The sequence below is a fragment of the Erpetoichthys calabaricus genome, chromosome 1, assembly GCF_900747795.2.
Source record: "Erpetoichthys calabaricus chromosome 1, fErpCal1.3, whole genome shotgun sequence".
Classification (NCBI taxonomy): Eukaryota; Metazoa; Chordata; class Cladistia; order Polypteriformes; family Polypteridae; genus Erpetoichthys; species Erpetoichthys calabaricus.
This window is the reverse complement of record NC_041394.2, coordinates 30,068,231-30,092,400: the sequence shown is the minus strand read 5'-3', so window position 1 is coordinate 30,092,400 and position 24,170 is coordinate 30,068,231. Positions and strand designations below refer to the sequence as shown.

The following is a 24,170-nucleotide window of genomic DNA, read 5'->3' as shown; positions in this document are numbered from 1 at the left end:
GCTGAAGCAGCAAACTTTGTGAAAACCAACACTTGTGTTATTCTTAAAACTTTTGGCCACGACTGTATATAGCATGACACTTCTGTATGGCACACTTCCATAGTATAAAAATCGACAAATGTAAAAAGGGCCTGACATACTAACAAATAGCAATGAAATCGAAGAGTAAAACAGCAGTATGTTTCTTAAATAATGTTTTGATAGTCAGCTCTTGCCTACTGTACAAATAAACAAGAATTATATGCAATGCTTATCCAAGGTGAACACATTATTAGACACATTTAATTCAATTCAGGGTTCTGGTAGCATAAAGAAGCTGAGACAAAAAGAGAAAATAGTATTGTTTCTCACCGGAAAACTGGAACTGTATGGTGCCCTGCTCTCCCCCACAATTACAGTGCAACTTGAAATCAAGTGTCTGTGTTGATTCTGGGGAAATTAAAAAAAAAACACAATAAATTCCCTTTTTAATATGCAGTAAAAATGTGGCCTTTGGAACAACTCAGTTGGCAAGATTTTGTTTTTCTGTTAATATTTTTTTTGTCTGTGTAAAGCAACAAGAATGTATCTAATCAGTTCCTACCATTACTCCTCAGCCATGTTTGGATGGACTCTGTCACATTGAAGTACATCCACTTGTCCGAGTCTTTAGAGCTCACAAAACGTGTCTCCAGATATTTGCTCTTGTTCGCTCCGAGGCTCTGTAACATGAACATAAAAATTGACTTACTAAATCAAGAAATTACAAAACATTTGAGGGAATTAGGCAACATCAAAAATGGATGAACGTTTAGTGTAATCGATGCCAACAAAATGCTGTCTTGTGGAGTGAGGATCTGATGAAGGAGGAAGAAATGAAAGTCATGTGCCTAAAAGGAGCCAGCCTAACCTGTTCAAGTCAGAAGAAATGTTAGAGGTCTGTCCCTTCTAGTAACTACAACATGAAAACCAACTATAGATGAATATAAAGGAGGATCAGAAGAAAGGATATCAAGGATGTCTTAACTCTAACTAGAATAATATACAGTAAAACCTTGATTATCCATCAGGGGTCGGGACCAAGGCCGTGACAGATAAGAGAAAAGGCGGATAACAGAAAGTTTAAAAATGATATACTGTAGATTAGCAAATAGTCATATTCATTTACAAAATTAAATATAATATTGTATCAACAATATTAAGTAATTCGTATAATATTGTAACGGTCAGCATAATAAGGAAACACAACTCAGAGGCAGTGGAGTTTTATATGTTTTAAATGGAGTCTCCGTTCTGTATATGTATATGTGGCCCGACATATACTCCATTAGCACACCTCCCAAACAATCAAAGAAAGCTTTCCCTACCAATCAGTTCATCTCCTGCCACTCATGCTCCTTTTTTTCTCTATATTGCAAACACTCCTGCTTAGTCTCCAGGCTCCCTACCTAAAACTTCTTTCTGCCGCACCTTCCTTTTTCTCCTAACTTCTCCTGTCACTTTTCTCCTAACAGACGTGTACACCCCTTACAGAACAGGAGCCCTTCACCAGTCCCATCACTTACAGCATTCATTCCACCCTTTCTGCTCCCCAACAGCACATCATAAGCTACCGGCACATCACAATATATTAACAAAACACAATATAACAGAATTTAAAAAGAAAATTACAATACAGGAGAACGTTAACATCAATACATTCACATTACCATCAGTGCTTTCCATTTTCAACACGTTTTTCAATTTTGTCAGTTTCACACTTTATATTGTACACTGTTGTTCTTCCTACTCTGTAAATTGAAACACTTTTGCTGTTTTGTAAAAGTTTAATAATTTCAGTTTTTGTGACAATTCCAACACCACCTGCTTACGTTTATCAGCCATAACAATGTATAGCAGATTAATTATAATAAAAGTGAAAAGCTACGAAACACTATTAAAACTGAAGGTACGTAACTGACACTGTGATTTCAAAATGTGGCCTGACACGTGGTACTGGGGAAGAACACTATGCGCTAGCAGAAGGGAGAATTGTTCCAATCTGCACAGCTCGCAGCGTACCACATGATGGTGGTAGTAGTAGTAGTACAGTAATAAGGTGCTGGCGTCTGCTTTTTTTTTTTTTTTTAAAAGACAGTGACGGCTAATTGGGTGACGGATAATCAAGGTTTTACTCTAATACAAATCAGAACAAAGAAAACTTGATGTCTTTAAACAGCGTGTGTGTGAATTGGAAAACAACATAAATGAATGTATCCAGCATGGCTGGTCTGGTATACATATGCTGTATAAATACAGTATATAAGAATAAAATTGGGCAATATATCAGATTTGTTATAATCACATTTTTAGTAAAAAAAAAAAAACAACTCAGTGACAGTGTGTCATGATTCAAAACACAGGAATCATCGTATAACTGAGATGAAAGGAGATACTTGTACTTTGCCACTGCTTCACTCCTTAATTTCTTCAGAAACAAAGAAGACACAATCATATCCTCCTCTAAATTCCCTATGCTATCTTTAATCTGTCCATTTCACTTTTGTCCTGTCTTCTGATGGGAAGGCAAAACCATTTCAAAATGCTCTTAGAAGTGATATATTGCGATGTGTGATGTGCACAAGACCAGGGGAATGAGTTGATAAATAGTACCACAAATTCAATAATAAGTAATCACAACAGCACAAAGTTTAAATTTTGGTCATGAACCATGTAGTGGACACAACAGGATATAACAAAAGAATATTGAATTTATCAGTGTGAGGCTGATCCAGCGACATTCAGTTGATTTATGGGTGAATCCCGTAGTTGAGGACATCAGTGAAAATTAAGGGGAAGTGCAGTTAAGACTGAAGCCAGGAAGCACTTCTTTATGCAAAGAGTTATGGGACTCTGGAATAAACTATCAAGGCATGTAGCTGAAGCAGAAACCTTAACTAACTTTAAGAAGGATCCAGATGAGATGTTGGGGGCAGCTTAGGTATTAGCTAAACAAACTGGCTTGATGGACAGAATGGTCTCCTATAATTTATAAAATTCTTATGACTTTGCTTAAGTAATTATTAACCCCAGTAAAACAGCAGGCTGAAACATGTATGCTCATAGTCTGCATCTTATTATCATTATCTACTTTGCCATGAATACAAGTTATACTCTCACTTTCACGATCATAACCTTATGTACATAATGTAAATCATCCCCAGCCAGGAGCTATCAAATTACAAAGCCCCAGAAGGAACACAGGAAAAAAGAAATACTGTTGGGGGAAAAACAGGCTGGCTTATGTACATTTTTCCAGATATGGTTATTTTATGCTCACAAGATAATAACCAAGGCTAAACGATAATAAGTTGTGTGTGCCAAATTGAATGCTACAGTAATTGTATAATTATAATTGTGTTTGCTTCCCAGCCACACTATCATCATGCACATAAGACATTAAGGGCTGGTCATGACACAGTAATAATTAGTTATGCACCCAAGATAATAAATTCACACAAATGAAGTAAATATTTTTCAACTTGTCTCTTCCATGAGTTTCAGAAAGGAAAATAACACTGTGATTACTTATTAAATAGTATGTGATTTATTAACCATTTTTCTTCCATATACCAAAAAATGTGCAGATTATATTGATATAATAATTGGAACCCAAGCCCCCCAAAATGATATTTTGTGCCAAAAGAGTTAACCACGCCTGGGGCCGGAAATAAAAGACAAAGAGTAGGACAGCTGCTCTACAGGTTTTTAAATGTTCAAAGTGCCGTGTGAGATGCAGATCACGCAGCATGGCAATAGCAGGAAGCCAGCAGCTGATCGAGCAAAGAGGAGGTTAAAAAAAAAAACAAACCTGTATTTGTTTTCCATTGTGTTTACAAGGGGATTTTGGAGGAGTGACCGCATCTCCTTGGGGTGCGTTCAGCCCCCCTCTTCACAACGCAAGTGGCAGAGACGCGAAGTGGCTAGCGCATAGTGCAGGCTGGGGGGTTGGTGAGAAAACTGTATGCCTATCCCATTTCTATGTTGAAAATGGGTCTTTTAAGTTCCTGAGTACTGGGACCTATTCTAAACAACAATGTAGCTGTGTTTTCCCAAAAAAAAAAGTTCAGTAGCTCTAGAATAACAAAATGGGATTCAACAACATGATTCCACAGACAAAATATCTTCGTTTTTAAAAGTAAAACAGTTCACACAAAAAAGAAAATAGCAAAAATTAGAAAAGTTCTTGTTTTAAGTGAAGTTCTGTTCAAAGCTTATAAATCTTGTTACATTTCTAATCGTTACAAATCACTTCAAAACGTTTCTGAACCATTTCAAAATGAAGATATTTTGTCTGTGGAATCATTTCAGTTGTTGTTTAGAATAGGTCCCAGTACTCAGGGACTTAAAAGACCCAAAATTACCAAAGTTCAGCAGCTCTATACTGTATATAATACAATGTCATCAAAATACACATACACATATCTACATTGTTTTGAGTAAAGTTGTTTGCTAAATAAATAACAATAATTAACAATTTGCCGAAGATCCACTGTGGGTTACCTCCAGGTGCTCTGCATTTCTCCCATAGTCCAAAGACATGCACTTTAGGTAAGATGACATTGTTAAAGTGGCCATAGCCTTGGTGTGTTGCTCACCCTGCCATTGACTGGCACCCTGTTTGTTTGCTAGAATAGGATCCAGCTGCCCTACGACTCTGCCCTGGATAAATGGGTTAGGAAAATGGTTGGATGAAGTTAATAATAATGATGTTTTTGAACCCATTGTTGTTGGGATAGTTTCAACCCCAAGTGACCCTCAATTTGATCCTCACAGGTGGCACAATGGTAGTGCTGCTGCTTTGCAGTAAGGAGACTGTGGAAGATTGTGGGTTCACTTCCCGGTTCCTCCCTGTGTGGATAGCGCTTTGAGTACTGAGAAAAGTGCTACATAAATGTAAGGAATGAATGAATGAATGAATTGATTAAGCAGGTTTGAGGACATTATTTACTGTAGGTTATACATACATAAATCAATAGAGTCCTGCATGGCTACACTCCAGTCTGCCCACTCCATTCCACTGATGGCTGATCTGTTGATCTTGTGCCCCAAACTCACTTGCGCTCTATCAGTGACAGAGCCTTCAGGTCTGTTGTACCCAGATTTTGGAATGGCCTCCCTAAAGTATTTAGATCTGGTGACTCAACTCATTCTTTAAAAAGGCAACTTAAAACACATCTCATTAGGAGGGCATGTAGTTGATACTGACATTTCTATCATTATTAATAGTTGAGGCTTATCTCTGCTTATGGTAGTGTATGAGGAAGTCAGGAGAGGCAGAGAAGTATGTAAGAGTTGTACAGGATATGTACGAGGGAAGTGTGACCGTGGTGAGGTCTGCGGTAGGAGTGACAGATGCATTCAAAGTGGAGGTGGGATTACATCAGGAATCGGCTCTGAGCTCTATCTTATTTGCAATGGTGATGGACAGGTTGACAGATGAGATTAGACAGGAGTCCCCATGGATTATGATGTTTGCTGATGACATTGTGATCTGTAGTGACAGTAGGGAGCAGGTCGAGGAGACTGTGGAGAGTTGGAAGTTTGCTCTTGAGAGGAGAGGAATGAAGGTCAGTAAGAACAAGACAGAATACATGTATGTGAATGAGAGAGACGTCAGAGGAATGGTGAGGATGCAGGGAGTAGAGTTGGTGAAGGTGGATGAGATTAAATACTTGGGGATTGTGAAAGAGAGGTGAAAAAGAGAGAGCAGGCAGGGTGGAATGGGTGGAGAAGAGTGTCAGGAGTGATTTGTGAGGGACGGGTATCAGCAAGAGTGAAAGGGAAGGTCTACAGGACGTTAGTGAGACCAATTATGTTATATGGGTTGGAGACGGTGGCACTGACCAGAAAGCAGGAAACAGAGCTGGAAGTGGCAGAGTTAAAGATGTTAAGGTTTGCATTGGGTGTGACGAGGATGGATAGGATTAGAAATGAATACATTAGAGGGTCAGCTCAAGTTGGATGGTTGGGAGACAAAGTCAGAGAGGAGAGATTGCATTGGTTTGGACATGTGCAGAGGAGAGACGATGAGTATATTGGGAAAAGGATGTTAAGGATAGAGCTGCCAGGCTAGAGGAAAAGAGGAAAGCCTAAGAGAAGGTTTATGGATGTGGTGACAGAGGACATGCAGGTGATGGGTGTAACAGAGCAAGATGCAGAAGACAGGATGATATGGAAGAAGACGATCCACTGTGGCAACCCCTAACAGGAGCAGCCGAAAGAAGAAGAAACAGCAGCTTTATCTCTGTTCAGGTCCTCATGATGGTATTCTGTATCACAAACTATGCCATTTGTTTGCTGTCTTGTAGTACATTCTGTTTTACTTCTGTTTATTAATTTGTTGTGCTAGCCCAGAATTTTGTGTTTCATGTGTGGTATTTATCTTTTATTTGAGTTTTAATACTATGATTCTAGTTTAATCCAGTGTTATTTATTGAGATTTGTCTCTTCCTACAGTACCCTTTAAACACTCTGGAAAAGAACTGTTTTCAAAGGTTTTGCTTCCTGAACATGTTTTGGTAATTATGACAGAAAGCTTCAAGCTGAACCCAAGTATAATTTCAGATTGGCGTATTACGTAGGAGTTTGGAGAAACATGAAATTAACTTTTATTGAATTTGGCGTGCTTAATTGTTTAATGATGCTGACTCATCGCATTAGTTCAACTGAGCTAAAAAATGCTTTGCTGCTGATTTTCTTTTGTACTCAGCATCTGATGCTTCTCACTTCAGTGCCCAACAAAAGCTGGCCAACATTTATAGATTCCACTTGCCCTGATACTCCTTTTTCCATCATTGCAATGTCCTACTGAAACAATTCCTAGGATCGTCACTGACAGCACAAAGATTAGCAGGGAAGAAGTCCAAGTGTGAATGCAAAAAAGGACTCTTTAGCGACAGGTTGCACTTCATGGTTTTGTATGTTTGAGGCTTGTTGTAAACCACATGGATGTAGTTTGGTGCTCTGTAGTTGCCAGGAAAAATCCCAACATCACCCTTAAATGTCTCCTATGTAATTTCCTCCAGTCCCACTAGCAGACCTTCAAACTGCTTGAAATTTATGACGTGTCTGATTTATGGTCCAAGAAAAATGCCTTGTTTAATCTTAGTATTATTTATTTGTGAAAATATCTGCCTCAAAAATTGAAATTATTCACCTTCCTTATTCATCATGTTCATGAAATTTGTCTTCAGTCTAAGTTTTATATGAAGAGGAAGCAAATATAACTTGTTGGGTTGACAAGTGGTTTATGTGTCACAGTTTTCTGCAGCCAGTTATTTTAATGAGACTCTTTAGCACAACTGTCCAATTTGTAGTTTTTGGTCTATCCGGCTGCATTTCTAGTAGAAGCACCACAACTTTTAGATCACCACAGATGTTCCAGTTGTACTTGCTGCACTGTAAATGTATAGGTATGAGAGGAAATGACAAAAATACGAGACTACAATAAAACAGTAAGCGGAAAGAATATTTAAAGATATTTGTTTTATTATCAACATGGGAAAAAGTCATAAGATACGCCCAATAGTGTTCAGGAAGCAACACTTTGTTGTCCAATGATATTTGTGAAGCATTTTAAGAATGAGAAAGGTGCTATATATAGTAAATAAAACATTTTATTAAACCCCTTAATCTACTCTAGAGTTACAAAGGGACAGAGCCTATCACAGAAGCATCAGACAGGAAACAACCCAGGATGAGACACTAGTCTATCACAGGGTCCACTCTCACACACTCCCAAACGGGGCCAATTTATAGTCACCAATAAACCAAAATTGAATGTCCAATGCATAAACATGAGGAGAAAATGTAAATGAGCATATCATGCCTAAGCTGCCAGGATGCATCTGAAGACTTTCAGCCTGTTCCAGATGTATCCCCACAAGGCATAATGGGATATCTGACTATCACAAAGCACGCTTAATGAACCACATGTCCATCTTACAAAGGAGGAGCAGCACTGAACACAAAGCATAAAACAACCTTGGACAGGGTTTTAGATCATCACAAGAAATACTTAACTCATTTACACCAGGTCAGTCTAACCTGAACATCTTTGGTAGATGGGAGGAAACCAGAGTACCCAGTGAAATTTCATACAGACATGCAAAGACCATGAAACCTAAACACAGACTGTGCCCTGGCTGAGATTTGACCTCAGGATTCTAGCTAACCCCTGCTTGGCACTCATTTCTTACCTACCAGACCAGTTTAGAGATGCCAGTTAACCCTGCCTACACATATTTTAGAAATGGGTAAGAGCTTTCATGGACTAGGTGAGAGTATGCCAACTCCACAAAGACAAGGAGTGAGCATGGAGTGGAACTTATATATTCCTGGAAATTTAAGGCCAATGTTCTATTAAACGTGCTTCCTGCGTTCGTGACAACAAGCCACAGAAATTATGCAAATCTTGGAAACAATGTTTTCAAATAATGACTGAGACACAGCATGCTATGGCAATGAGATGAGATGTGTCCTGAAGGTACAATGTCTCATCAAAGAAATTTGGACTTTCCGTCTCCCCTCAGGTTATGCGAATGAGATATTGTGGTTAAGCACACAGGTGTTGGCCAAATGTGGTTCTCTCCCACAGGCCATGGTAACAATACACTGCAATCAAACAGATACAGTATGTAGACAGGCTGATTCAAGATAGGCTTCCTGAATGGACATTATGATGTAGCTAAATGAGAAATCTGACACGTGTTCAGCTTGACCCAGTGAATGACTAGTTGTAGAACTGCGTTTGGCTGAACGTGTCCAGTGACAGGGAACTGATCCCATTAATATGCTAGAATCTCTTAGACATACCATGTAGAGCTCCACCTGCTGTTCATCCCCTGGTGCGATGGTGGTTTTCACCAGGACCCTCAGCTCGGCTCGATACAGGAGGTTCACGTTGCTAATGACGGTTTTCATTTCAGTCACGTTGAAGACAATTTGTCTCTGAAAATTGCTTTTGGGTTCCTCTGAAAAAATAAAAAGTGAAATAAAAAATAAAAGACTTGAACTCACCACTTGAACGCACCAAATTTATAAAGTTTAAGGATTTTAATTGAAGATAACACACACACCTTACATGCATATTTAGCTGGTCCTCTCACTGGGTATTGCAACTTCTTTTAATTGTTTATTTTCGGCATTTGACATAGAGGCATAAGCTGCTACCCCTGTTACTTTATAACAGCTAAGGAGAATAGTATAAAATAAAAAAAAGTCAAAGAACTCCTACTGAACATTCTATCGTGGTTCATAAAACACAAAATATCAGACAGATGAGTCTTTCTTCTGTTTGTGAGATCCAAAAACCCACTTCTTATTCCTCGTGACTGTATTAAATGCTAAGTGCTCATAGATTATCACCTCTTTCTCTCTCTCTCTCTCACACACACACACATGCCCACCCAATAACTTAAGACAAAACTTGTTTGATTTCGTTAGGGTGAGTCTTAGACAGATGGACTGAATTGCTGGTGACACTAGATTACATGACCAACAGTCATGAGAGTGTGCCACAACTGCCCCCGACTTGCTAACATTATGTTAATGAAGTATACAACTGAAAATCAGTAGAAATATCATGTAATGTGACCTGACCTATATACTTAATAACTGTGGCACTGATGAGTATCGATGTGCTGCATTGTTGATTAACATTTCAGTAAGAAATTTACTGCACTCTGTACCTCACCTCTGTAGCCAAGAAGTTGCAACAACATCTCTACATTCTGTGGCAATTAAGGAGGGATAGACTTTGCCCTTCTATCCTTACAACCTCCTACAGAGCAACCATAAAGAGTATCCTGTCCAACTGTGGTACAGAAATTGTAATGTGTGAGATCGCAAGACCCTCTAGTGGATTGTACACACTGTGGAGAAAATCATTGGCTCCTCTCCTTTCCATTCAGTGCATTTTCATGATCGATTAGGATATCATTCTTAGTTTAATAAACTTCTTTCAGCATTTATAATGGATAAACCACATAGGCCTCATACTTCAGTGTTTGTCTATCCGTATGCCCCGTCCATCAAAGGTCATGTCCAGCCAAAGACTAAATCATCTCATTGTGCTACAAATTATGTTTTTATTACCGTATATACTCACTTATAAGTCGGGTCTTGAAACCCGAAAAATCGATCATAAAATCAGACCCCGATTTATATGACGTTCAAAAATATGACACTTACTTTTTTTTTTCTTTACATCTTCTTGCCTCCTCCAATCTCGCATAAGTTTCTCAGACTCATCGAATTTTGTTACAGCAGTGCATTTACCGATTTCTTTCACTACTTCAACAACATTTAATTTAAAACCAGCTTCATATTTTCTTCTGATCAAACGTTCCATCATAGATAAGGGATGCTCTAACGATAAAGGTGTATGAGGGTGTGAGACACACAAAACAGTGCAAACGTAGCTTAGGAATAGTTCAGTTATTGCCGTGTGGTTACATAGGCACAACAGAGAGAGAGAGAGAGGGAGGTTAGGAGCACGCACTGATAAAGCGCACCCACAAAGAAAAAAATGGCAGTATGCTCTGTGGTTACTCTCTCAGGTGGGCGTTAACATGTCATAATCTCTTGGACCAATAGCGTGGGTTTCTGCATTCAACTTATGCTATCGACATTATAAAATACCAGAAATTATACGATAAAATCAAGTCCCGACTTATCCACGGGAAAACTTATCCGCAAGTATATATGGTCTTTATTTTATTTAATTTATTGATTCATTGTAAATTAATGGGTTTTGCTCTATAAATTATTTTCTACAGTTCTGCTCCATATATGCTTGTGTGCATTTAAAGAACACGGGGCACACCCATGCATTTTCTTAGATGCCTTTATACTGACGTATACTTTTAGAGTGTGAGTTTGAAAAAGGACTCCTTGATGGCCACCTGTCCCCCTTCTTGGGTTCTGTTGTATAACCCCAAATCCAAAAAAGTTGTGACGCTGTGCAAAATGTAATTAAAGACAGAAAGCAATGATTTGTAAATTTCATAAACCCATATTTTATTCACAGTGAAAAAACATATGAAATGTTGAAAGTGAGATAATGCACCTTTTTAATAAAAGAATATTGCCATTTTGAATTTGATAGCAGCAACATGTCTTAAAAAAGTTGGGACAGGGCCATGTTTACAACTGTGTAGCATCCCTTCTTCTTTTAACAACAGTCTGTAAACGTCTGGGAACTGAGGAGACCAGTTGCTGGACCATTGGGAGAAGAATATTGTCCCATTCTTGTCTGACATAGGATTCTAGCTGTTCAACAGTCCTGGATTTTCTTTGTCATATTTTTTGTTTTATGATGTGCCAAATGTTTTTACAATTATTGAAAGGTCTGGACATCAGGAAGGCAAGTTCAGCACCTGGGCTCTTCTACTATAAAGCCATGCTGTTGTAATAGATGCAGTATGTAGTTTAGCATTGTCTTACTGAAATATGCAAGGCCTTCCCTGTAAAATACATCGTCTGGATGGGAGCAGATGTTGCTCTAAAACTTTCAGCATTGATGGTACATTTCCAGATGCTGATGCTGCCAATTCCACAGGCACTAATGCACATCCATACCACCAGAGATGCAGGCTTTTGAACAGAGTGCTGGTTACAAGCCGGATGGTTCCTCTCCTCTTTACTCTGGAGGATGTGGCATCCATGTTTTCCAAAAATATTTTAAAATTTGGATTCATCTGACCGCAGAACCGTTTTCCACTTTGCCTCAGTCCATTTTAAATGAGCTTTGGCTCAGAGAAGACGGTAGTGTTTCTGGATCATGTTCACATATTGCTTCTTCTTTGCATGATAAACCTTTAACCTGCATTTGTGGATGGCATGACAAACTGTGTTCACAGACAATGATTTCTGGAAGTGTTCCTGAGCCCATGCAGTGATTTCCATGACAAAATCATGCAGTGCCGCCTGAGGGCCTGAAGATCATGGGTACCCAATACTGATTTTCTGCCCTGTCACTTGCAAACAGAGATTTCTCCAGATTCTTGGAATCTTTTGATGATATTATGGACTGTACATGATGAGATAGTCAGTCTTTGAAATTTTACAATGAATAACATTATTTTGAAATTGTTCCACAGCTTTATTCAGATTGGTGAACCTCTGCCCATCTTTACTTCTGAGAGACCCTGCCTCTCTAAGATACTCTTTTATACCCAATCATGTTACTGACCTGTTGCCAGCTAACCTCATTAGTTGTAAAATGTTCCTCCAGCTGTTTCTTTTTAGTACCACTTGCTTTTCTAGCCTTTTTTTTCCTCTGTCCCAATGTTATTGAGATGTGTTACTGCCATCAAATTCAAAATGAGCTAATATTTTTCACATAACAGTAAAATGTCTCACTTTCAACATTTGATGTGTTGCTACGTTCAACTGTGAATAAAATATGGGTTTATGAGATTTGCAAATCATTGCATTCTGTTTTTATTTACATTTTACACAGAATTACAATCTTTTTGGAAGCAGGGTTGTATTTAGCAGATAGCAACGGTACTAAGAGGTGGAGTGAAGAATGGTGAAGAAGATGGCCAGTTATGACAGTGAACAAGTGTGGAGTTTGGACACAAGCACTCTGTGTGGGAGGCAGGGGAGTTCATGCCCCCCAATAATTTACCACCCCAGGTACTTACCTGTACTGCCACTAGATGGAGGATTACTTGTAGCAATGGTGTTGCTCAAAACCAGTAGGGGTGAAGAACTTTAAGATTTTAACCAAAATGCCCAATTTGACTAGTTAACTTTTTTGGCTATTGTTTTTTGTATTAAAATCAACTGAAACTATTTATCAGTGATACATAATATTATGTAAGCAATAAGTATTAAAATATGTAAAGTACAAGAAAAGGCAATATATTTTTGATAAACAGCTAAAAGGACTGTGATCAGTTTATTTAAGAATCAATCTCAGTATGCTAATATTAATTTAAATTCATGTAAGTCTGTTTTATCCCCTACACGTACCGGTAACGGGGTACTGCACAATAACGTGCAGTGAATACAATTGACTTCAGCATTCCTAGTTTTCATCCTCTTTCTCTGTACGTTTAGCATTCATTTGCTCAGAGGTTGATGCGCTTGCTGCTTCCTGAGCAGCTCTTCTTTTCTCCACCCTAGTGGCCTGCTTCTTCTCTTCTTTGTCGGCATCTTTTCACATTAAAACTGATTAAGTCAGTGCTTGTGTAGCAATTACTTGGTACGTTTTCTTTAATTTTCCACTTAAGCTGGTAACAAGTCTTCAATCTGCCTCAAAAATGATTTAAGATATGAAGAGGTAAGAGAAGTGACGGCGAAGGTCAACCTTGGAGGTCAATCATCACCCCGAAAGCGGATAGTAGACGTCATGTAGTATATGTGTACCAGATTTCAGGTCAATAGGTCAAACGGTTTGCGAGCTACAGGTGATCTAAAATTCTGGACAGACAAATGAACAGCTTATTAGAGTAGCGTATTATATATAAAGATAACCTAGTATGTTAATGGAACATTCTTAATATTCTGCTTTACTTCTGATGTAAAAATCACAGAAAGACTAGAATGTGTTTGAAAATGAAAAAGTACAGAGACATGTACATGTAAACGTGAATGTGAACATAAACTTAAATATATACATATACACACATATTAATGTACAATGAAGCATGCCATACTATAAAGAATCTTAAAGAAGTATAACTAAGATCTGAAAGATAAACAGAAACATCATAAGGAAGAAGTTATTTTATTTTTTTTGTGTGTGTATTATCATCTTTTCTTTTCATTTTTGTCTGAACTATTTTGCTTTGAATTACACTAAAACTTTTACTATGAAGGTACTGAGACTTTGGAATGTTTTTTCAATGCCAGAACCTTTTCAGTAGCTGAAAAATTTTGAAAATGTTGGAAAATACGGCTATAGTTTATAATAGATACATGCCACAGACAAATATCATGCCAGAAATGGTCAAATTGTGTTCAGCAATGCTAAATGTTTTGACACCATCCTTCTATTTTACATAAAAAGAAAGGAGAAAAAAAGTATTCACTTGTATTCCGGTACAGAGTTGTGAAGGACTGAAGCCTTTCCTAGCCACACTGAGCACAAATATAATATACAAAAACTAGTAATGTCAGCTAAGCCCATCCATTTTTCAAAAATGTAATTTTTCTCTGTGGACTTACTTAATATGGAAGCTACAGCTACAAAGCAAAAAACAATTCTTGATGGAAGTAGTGGGCACAAACCAACACTCCTGTACGCTATCTGAGTTTTGTACCGGTATTTGTATTTGGATGCTTTCCTGCTGCCCAGCAGATGCTTCCAGGGCATTCTATGAACCTCAAAAGATCTTCATAATTATATGCTGATACCCACATATTGGAGAATGTAAGAATCGCATTGTGGAGCCAACTAAAAGCTCTCTGATTTATTTGCCTGGTGCAGCCCATAATAAGGCAAAGAGAGATTTTTGGACATCAAGACGCCAGGACTGTGGATGCGAAGCAGAGACAATCTGTAAATAACCGTGTTTGCCAGACACAGTTATTATTAAAACAAAGAGACTCTTTAAAGTCTGCCTTTGTTATGCAGCACAATAGCAATCTTTTTTTGGCCACATGAAATCTGATCACGTGGAATTAATCACAGTTGCTGTGCTTCATATTTCACCAGTACCTGTGGATTTGTTCCAGAGAATACAATCAGGTGATAGGATGGCATCAGGATCCCCACAGGGCTGGGCTGTTATTGGGGTAGTGCTATGCAATCAGGGGTTCAAAGAAAGACAAGAGTGTTTCAAGAAGACTGCAACACCCACTGGTGAAGTGAGGTGTGCATCGCCAAAGAAGGCATAGATGTGCAGGGGTATACCTTGGCCACATCCTGGTCAGGTGAGCCTAAAACAGAGCATTTCTTCTAAGCCTCAAGCTAGGACTAAGAGTAGAGGAGATTTGGAAGAAAGACATAAAGTAGACTAAGGAAGTCTTTTGAACCTAGGAGCTGTAAGGTGGCAGCACTAATAACTGAGTAATGAGTCAGCCTGCAACCTCTGTTCAAAACAAATCACCTTAAGTCTATTGTCACACACGTTCACATGGGAGGCAGCTAAAGGGCTTGAATGAAAGTAGTTACGAGCCAGACCGGGAGATAGCAGAGTGCACTGACTCTTTTTCTTGCTTTCTGTAGACCGTTCATGGGAAATTCCACCTGGCCCTGATGACATCATTCCTGGTTCCAGCCCCTTCAACATCAGTTCCGGGTGCAAGCCTAAGGATGAAGACCCTTCCGATTCCTACCGCTTTGATGTCACTTCCTATACTGGCCTTTAAAGCTGCCATGTTTCCTCCATCTCCTCAGTTCTGTTCTGGACTCTAATCTGTACACATCAGCACAAACCTTTAAACCATATTGCAGCCACAGAATAATATACAGTTGGCTGCCCCAAACCTTTCTGTGGCTTTCTTTTGATTTTGTGACACTATTTATTATTATATAGTATACAGGCTCAAAATGCATAAAAAACAAACAGAAATAAAAAACAGGGGCATGAAAGTACAAAACCAAGTAACACCTTAAAATACTCAGTGATGTGGTTAATGGCCACTCATTTAATATATGAATTACTGAAATCCAATATTATTGGTTTTGATAACTAACAGAGGCTGATCACTAAACTGTCTGCAGAAGTTATGTAAAGTATAAGAAAGCTTGGCTGGACTACACATTCACTCAAAAGAAATCAACAAATTTGAATAAAATTCAACAAACATGCTATCTCATCTTTAAAGTCAAAAAGTGAGTTTTAGAGAGGCGATGGTACTCCGTTATAAATGGGATACACCAGATAGATAGATAGATAGATAGATAGATAGATAGATAGATAGATAGATAGATAGATAGATAGATAGATAGATAGATAGATAGATAGATAGATAGATAGATAGATAGATAGATAGATAGATAGATAGATAGATTTTAAATCACCTGTAGCTCGCAAACCGTTTGACCTATTGACCTGAAATTAGGTAAACATATACAATGTGATGCCTACTATCCGCTTTCGGGGAGATGATTGACCTCCACGGTTATTGCTCTTTTTATTTTTATTTTATTGTAGAATCAGCTCTTGGCAGCGGCCATCAGAGTGGCTGTGGGGCGAATGCGTACAGGCGCCATTCTCATCCCTACCACCTTCGCCGTCACTTCACCTACCCTACCTCTTCATATTTTAAATCATTCTTGAGGCAGACTGAAGACTTAACTGCCAGCTTAAGTGAAAAATTACAGAAAACGTACTAAGTAACTGCAAACACTGACTTAATCAATTTTAATGCAAAAAGATGCTGACGGAAGAAGAGAAAAAATGGGCCGCTAGGGTGGAGAAAAGAAGAGCTGCTCAGGAAGCAGCAGGCACATCAACTTCTGAGCAAACGAATGCTAAATCTACAGAGAAAGAGGATGAAAACTATGAATGCTCAAGTCAAGTATATTCATGCAGTGCACCATTACTGGTGGTTAGACATTTCCCATTCTAGTGTATCATTCCAAGTACAAGACCATCCATACATCTGTTTTCTGTACCCACAGGGTCACAGGGCTGGCACCTGTCCTGATATTATCAAGCACAGAGTAGAAGTAAACTCATGTTGCCAATGCAGAGCACATATGACAAGAATAACAACCGCAATGTATTCTCCACATATCCATATTAGTCTGTACCACACTGGCAACATGGATTCTATTTATGTATCTTGTTCATTGCAGAGGAGTGCAATACATTTTTTGAAAATGTGACGTGCTACATTTTTTCCCACAAGAAGAAAATCTAAAATGCACAATCATGCACATTATTGTGTTTTTATACAGGAAAACACAGTACAAAGTAAGCCACTACTGCTAACCCTAGCTGCCTTATCCTAGATGAGGATATGCACATCTGGTGATTTTTTTTCCCTGCTAGAGACTTCAATGTAAATACTACAAGACATAGCGACATATGCAGAATTAATGCATAAAAATGCTTCCAGAAAGACAGCAACTAAATGCCTTTTTATTTCTGGCATGCATTTGGCTGGAATCAAAGGCCATTTATTTAATTTGTTTTTCTTCAAAGGGGCTCACTGAGTTTCACTTCATTTCACAGAGAACTCCCAATGGTGGAAAAACAAATGTGAGTTGTTTTGTGAAGTGAAACACTGAGTTTTGTTGTGATTTCAGTTTTGTGCAAATTATTTTGCTCATTACTACCCATGATGGAGAGGAAAACAAACCTTTGGTTTTTCACATTAATTCATTGTCCAAAACTACTGAAGTAAATTGTAGGCTCGGCTGAGTCTATACCAATCAGATATGAACATAACCTGTGTGTCTTCAAGTTGTGGGGACAAACAAACCAACACAGACAAAGGAAGCACACACAAACACCACAGATCAGTGCCTCTACTACTGGACCTATGAGGCAGCAGCACTGAAGGCTCAGCTGCTCTGTTCCCCCATGTACTTCAATCCCCCAAGTTGATCATAAATGAAAATAAACACAGCTTGTACATGTCCGAGTTAAAAAAAGGTAAATTCCCTAGGAAAAATATAAATGCTTAAACTGGGGGAACTTAGGATGAATTCCAAGTTGTTCCTCCTTTGCTGTCTTTCATGGTAAAACAAACCCTCCTTATGTCATACACTATCCTTGCCAACTTTTGATAATTAACAAATTTTGCATACATCATCAGACCACAACAGCAACTTTTGTTCTAAATAATAACTACCTAGACTTGAACAAGGCTTGGATTGTTAGCAACACCTGAAAATGGAATTTGATGAAATCTTTCTCCTCCTGCATACAGCATAAAAAGCTCTTAAAAAATAACATTTTCAAACATGGGCTTCGACACAGGATGTGGCTCTCATCCAGAAAGGCTGTCAGTCAGAGTCGATTTAAATACTCATTTTTCTGCTGTCAGATATTTGGCTTTGGGTGAGAGGCCCTCATTTATGAGAAAGAATCATTCTGCTACAGGACAGCTAAGGCAAGAATTAAGGAAAGTACACTGGAGACTGACCCATACTGACCGGGGCAGTAAGCCTTCACCTTTTCTGAAGAACAAGGACTCAGAGCAGAAAACCAGTGATCTGTGTTCATGACAGATAAAGCTGTAGAAGGCTTGGAGGGGTTTGCTGGGGATCCCATGCCATGATACTTTCCTTTCTGACCTACCAACTTCCTTGTGTTTTGGTGTCAAAACCTAAGCTGGAAACCAAGAAAGTACACACCAACTCAGACAATAAGATTATGTCCAGACTACTACGTTTTCATTTAAAAACACTGTTTTTAAACTAAACAATCTCCACCCATACTAGTGTTTTTACATTGTTTACAAAAGTATCTCTGTCCACTTTAAAACAATAAAAAAATGCATGCAATGTAGATGTTAGCCTAAACTGGGCATTCGAGTTTCAGCAAAAAATCCTTGAAGGGATGATAACACCACTGGCCACAGGATTTATTACAAAACTATAGGGACCGGTCAGTTATTTACCTTTTGTGTATGTATTGTCACACATGTGCGCATGGGAAACAGCTAAAGGGCCCAAATAATAGTAATTCTATGCCAGACCAGGGGGTGGCGGAGTGTGCTAACTGTCTCTCTCAGTCTCTTGCAGACCATTCCCGGTAAATCCTGCTTGATTCCAGCACCACTGATGGCATCAGTTCCGGCGCCAATGATCAGTTCTGTTTTGGACTCGGTTCTATGCACATCGTGCTTATTTCAAATCAACTTTTTACAGCCAGGAAACAATATACGGGTGGCTGCCCCAAACCTTTATGATGACTATGACTCATTCTTATGACAGTATGCAGCAATCAAACTGTACAAAACACAATTTGGATATATACAGGTAAACAACACAGCAAGAGCCATGGAAAGCAGCTCTTCTATGACCATGATACTGGAATATGTTTTTCTTCCATGAAGGGTTATTAGTGTGGGAATGAGACATTGTAATGAGTAGAATCCAATCAGGGAAGGGATTCTGAGTTTGTTCACATTGCAATGCTGATATTGTATTTTTCAGAAGTATACAGCACTGGAGAACATTTTCAAAAGTCTTAATTTTCTTGGATTGCAAACACCACGATATTGTGTATAAAAGGCAAAAATGGAGATTAATGTCTGCATATTTAAATGAAAACTTGGTAGTATGGAGTATGTTTTACTCTTAGCCCACACGACAACATTATTTTCATTGTCCATAACAGCTAATAATGGATAATTTACATTTCAGTTATCCAGTTAAATTGTTGCAGAGGGCTGATGCCTAACCCAGCAGTAATGGGCACAAGGCTGGAACTCAGCTCAGGGGCTGGAAAATGAAAACATAATGTTTTATATAATGCATGAAATTTTTTGTTTCAAATACCTGTATACATGTAACTATATATGGTTAGAAGCCATGCATCTCTAAACAAATAAGGATCCTTAATCTAAAAAGGAAGTGATTCATTTGCCATAGACATCATCATCTAAAGAAACGTTCCCCAATTGCATAGTATACGAGTTTAGGTGGCTGAGAATGTTTATTTTTCACATAATACCCTTTTAAAGTAACAAACAGGAGCTTTACAATACAGAAACATGGTTAAAAGTTATTAAAAATGTAAAGCTGATTATATGTACAGTATTTATTATAATTGGAGCAAAGGCAAATTAACGTTCTTACTCAGAGTTACACAATAGGTCAATAGCAGGCCATGGAGTTCAAAGGTATAGTGTCTAAATCACTAGACAACACTCAGTGAAAAACAGATCTTGAGTCTAGATGCAGACAACACCCAGTTAAGCAAAGATATGTTGACAGCCATGGCATAGTAACATAAAGCTAAGAAAATGAAGTGCTCTCATTACTATCATATATAACAAGAATGTTGTAGCCAGGAGTGTCGGTCATGAGCTGAAAAAGAGTACTGATGACAGGAAGACTAAACATGTCAAAGCAAAAACAATGGGTGGGCAATGTCTCAATCAATTCAAATAAAACTCTAGTATGGCTATGAATCTCAGGACCCAAAGCAAATAGAAAACTATTATATATTACCACAACAAAGGATGAAGCCATCAGCATCTTGAAGTAGTATGTTGACAAACAAGTGTAAAGTCTAAATGAGTCCATGTCTTTGCCATACTAAATTAGTGGTCTGTTGGATTCTTTGAAGAACTGACCATCATTTTTATTTTGAGTTGTTCTATTCCATTGGTCCCAATGCTCTCTTTGAACCATCATGCACCTTACATATGGATGTGAAATGGCGACACCAGCCAAAGATTCCAGTGAATAACAAGATAGCCAGCTATCCTGATATTTGAAAAAGGGCTGCAAGATGTTTGAAAATGGGTAACACCGGTGACTGGATAACAATGTGGCTTATAAAAATTCATACAAGTCACACACTAGCCTTGATAGTGATTTTTGCAAGAATAATAACAATAAAAAAAACAACATCTCATCAAGGTGATGATCATGAGAGACATTAACGTAACTCAAGGACTACCGGAAAAACATCAAAAGAAACTACAAAATAAAGTAAGATGTAGAATACAGAAAATAAAAACTGTTGTTATTAGGTTCTGTCAATAAAGGATGAAAGGAACATCCATGATAACTGGCTTCAGCAGAATATCTGATTTCACAAAAGCCAACTGGCAAAGGAACTACAGAAACTTGCACTCCAAGAACCTCTTGTTCTAAGCAAAGTGGTGCACCAGTGCATAGGAATTTGGCAAATTCTTGGTTGACATCTAGTACCAGAATGCCCCTAGAAATGATGTGTAAAAATTAAACAGTAATAAGCATAATTATTTATTATTTTTCATTTTTTGTTTATCATAGTAATCACAAATAATGCTTGAACACAACAGTTTCAACTCAAATCAAAGAATTGAAAATCGCCGATGACATGAATGGGAGTCTTGAAAACTTCAGAAGGAGGAAAAAGCCACATGGACAATGTACTGCAAAAGGTAGTTTACACTGCAATTAATAATTATAAGGAAAAAGAAAATGAAAAAATAATACACCATTTTAGATCTTTAAGTGAGAAGTAGTGATGAATTACACAGGCAGGTTTCACAAATATGACACTAAAATTCATTGTAAAGGCAATTTCACTATTGCAAAATATAAACTTACTATAGTGTTTACTTTTTAATTTAAAATTGATTCGGGTGTAAAACAAGGAATATGGCTTTCTAAAGTATAATTCCTACTTTCATGTTTACCACATTGGCAAAATCAATTCTATTCCTGCCTCTCATTAAAATCGCCAGGAAGGAGTGCAGTACAGTTTTTAAAAAATGTGATTTGCTCTATAATTTCCACATGAAGCAATGCTACAACGCACCATTGTGCACACTAAGCACATGGAAAGTTGCCACTGACAGTTACATTGAAACTACCTTATCCTAGTTGAGGATATGCACACAACCCATTATCTTCTTTCACTAGAGATCTTTATTTTAACATTAAATGACAGGCAGACAAATGAGGAATTATTGGATGTAAATACTTCCTGTCTGGACCTGAACAACTTTTTTCCTAAGTGAATGGCATGAATTTCACTGGAAGCAAAAACATAATTCATTCAATTTAAGTGAAAAATGATTTGCCTAGATCAGTAATGACAGTTATTGTCATCTTGGCTACTCTAGATGTACTGATTTAACTCCTATTGTGTTGGAAGCATATGCTTCTACCTCATATGTGTGCTATTGGTGAGGATCCAAAAGGAATGGCTGATACAACACTCAAGCCATCCTCTCTTCATTAATTGTGCACCTCTTTCTAAGTAGCAAAGTAATAGAGAATGGCATAGGTACCAGAGCCCCTCAATTAAATCTGGATCCAGATCCTTCACAATACTTTCATATTTCTCAGTCATCCCCTCTGCCTTCCTGTATCCATAATCTTGATAAAGCTGTAGTCATCATTTCACTCAATCAGGCTCCAAGCTGCCCTTAATTGACCTTGGTCTATTAAACAATGTGAGCCCCTCATACAAGGCAACTCACTACAATAAACTCTATCTTTTGGTAATGGTACCAGCACTTTTTGGTAAAAAGGCTGACTTCAAAGACTGTGGGCCTTAGTCTTGTTGCAAGCCAATTCTTCTCTATCCATGACAGCACTGAAAGGATCCATAGGGGGGCAATGTTTTTCCTTATTGTGGGGTCTTCATGAATCTAAACGTAACCCTGATTCAACCACCACTCATTCCCAACACATCTCTAAGTCTTTTCACTGGCATATGGCATCTGCCAGAACACAGAAGATCATGAGCCACCACAATCATGCCAAATGCCGGCAGCAGTTATACCACAAAGGAACACTACATTTTTGGAACTGGCAAAGTATAATTTCAAGGTGGAGAAAATTAAGGAGAAATTATGAGATTTCTTTTTATAACACATGCACTGCTCAGGGCTACATGACGTTACCATGGGCTTGTCTCTTGGAGGAGTTCCAGACATGCACTTATCTGAGATTTGAACTTCTGGGACCTGGTTTCTACCTTTACTGTTGAAATAGGAGATGCTCTGCAAATTATTGGCACCTTCAGATTTGGTATTATTACATATCAGTTAATTTGGAATATCATATGAAAGTGGTATGGGGATGGACTAGGCAGTGGGAGAAGAAATCTAAGATTGATCACCCAGCCGTCTATTGATTATGTGTATCTGTCTGGCTGATGTAAGTACCACCAAATAGAATAAAGATGTAAAAGAACAAATAGGCAATTGAATATTTGGTCATTTTAAATTCATTCAAAAGACTGCAGTCTAACCTGGCGGATTTGTGCTCAATGCAGGAAATGATTCTGGACGAGGCCGAAGTCCAATATAGTCAATATTTACACAGTCAATTTATGGTCACTCTTTTATCCGACATGCTTTCATTTTTGTAGCCATTACTTGGCCTCAAAAATCATTAAGCTAATTAATAATTTCATTCTTTTTTTTTAGAGAAAAGCCAAGCAAAATGACACCTTTTATTGTTTTGGAATTCTTTCTCCTGCAAGGTCATATTACTTTTTGTTGTGCATGTTTTAGATAGGCTTACCAATTGAAGGCGCACGGCAAGTGTGTTGTAAAATACTTTCAATCATAATTTATTATTCCCCACAGACACCACTATTAGTTGTTTTCTCATTTTTGGTAACAACCCGCATAACATCACTTACAGTTAGGTCCATAAATATTTGGACAGAGACAACTTTTTTCTAATTTTGGTTCTGTACATTACCACAATGAATTTTAAATGAAACAACTCAGATGCAGTTGAAGTGCAGACTTTCAGCTTTAATTCAGTGGGGTGAACAAAATGATTGCATAAAAATGTGAGGCAATTAAAGCATTTTTTGAACACAATCCCTTCATTTGTTTTGAGTACTGAGAAAAGCGCTACATAAATGTAATGAATTATTATTATTTTATTATTATTAAATGTCTTATATTAGTTTGATTTCTTGGTTTTGACTCTATTTGGAAAGATGACTTCGATTCTTAGCTGTTGTTTTGGCTAATAAATTAATCATCTTCCTTGCTCTTGACCCTCTCACTATGTCTGAGCTGTCATTACAGCATACCTTTGGGGTGTGGAAAAAAACACAAAGAAACATTGCAAGCATGAGAAAACAATTCAATTATTTTAAAAGTAGAAGGAAATTCACACAAAATGATGGAAAGTTTTGTAACCTTAAAATCAACTTTTAAAAGTGACACTGGACTCAAGGGCTACTCAATTCAGATTGTTATTGTTTTCTGTAGTCACCTGAAATGGAAGAACCAGACAGCCATTACTCTCTGAAAGATAGATCTTCATTTAATTTTTTTTCTAAGCTGCACACCTCATAATTTCCACCTACGTTTCTCTTCCATTTATTGGCTTCTAGCACTGCGGCACTTGTTTCAACAAGAATAAAATTGCATATTTACAGGCAAAGTTATAATTAAAGCCATGTTGTTCGGCTAACATATACGCTTTTGTGAGCTAATATTGTATGTGGGAATAAAACCAAATTTAACAAGCCTTGCCTCTGGTAACTTTTTCCCGTGTGTCTGCTCTTGGTACACTCATTAGTTTTTTGAGTTTTAAACTC

General features: G+C 37.9%; 1 protein-coding gene across 1 annotated transcript in view; it reads right to left on the bottom strand.

Annotated features, from left to right (window-relative positions):
* The window catches only part of LOC114648198 (transforming growth factor beta-1 proprotein-like), a 95,949-nt gene that overhangs the window by 21,635 nt on the left and 50,144 nt on the right, over positions 1-24,170 (bottom strand). The window contains exons 2-4 of the mRNA XM_028797090.2: positions 8,836-8,993; positions 584-701; positions 352-429 (exon numbers count right to left, since the gene is read on the bottom strand). Coding sequence (XP_028652923.1) covers positions 352-429; positions 584-701; positions 8,836-8,993 — 354 coding nt within the window. The remainder of the gene's footprint in view (positions 1-351; positions 430-583; positions 702-8,835; positions 8,994-24,170) is intronic.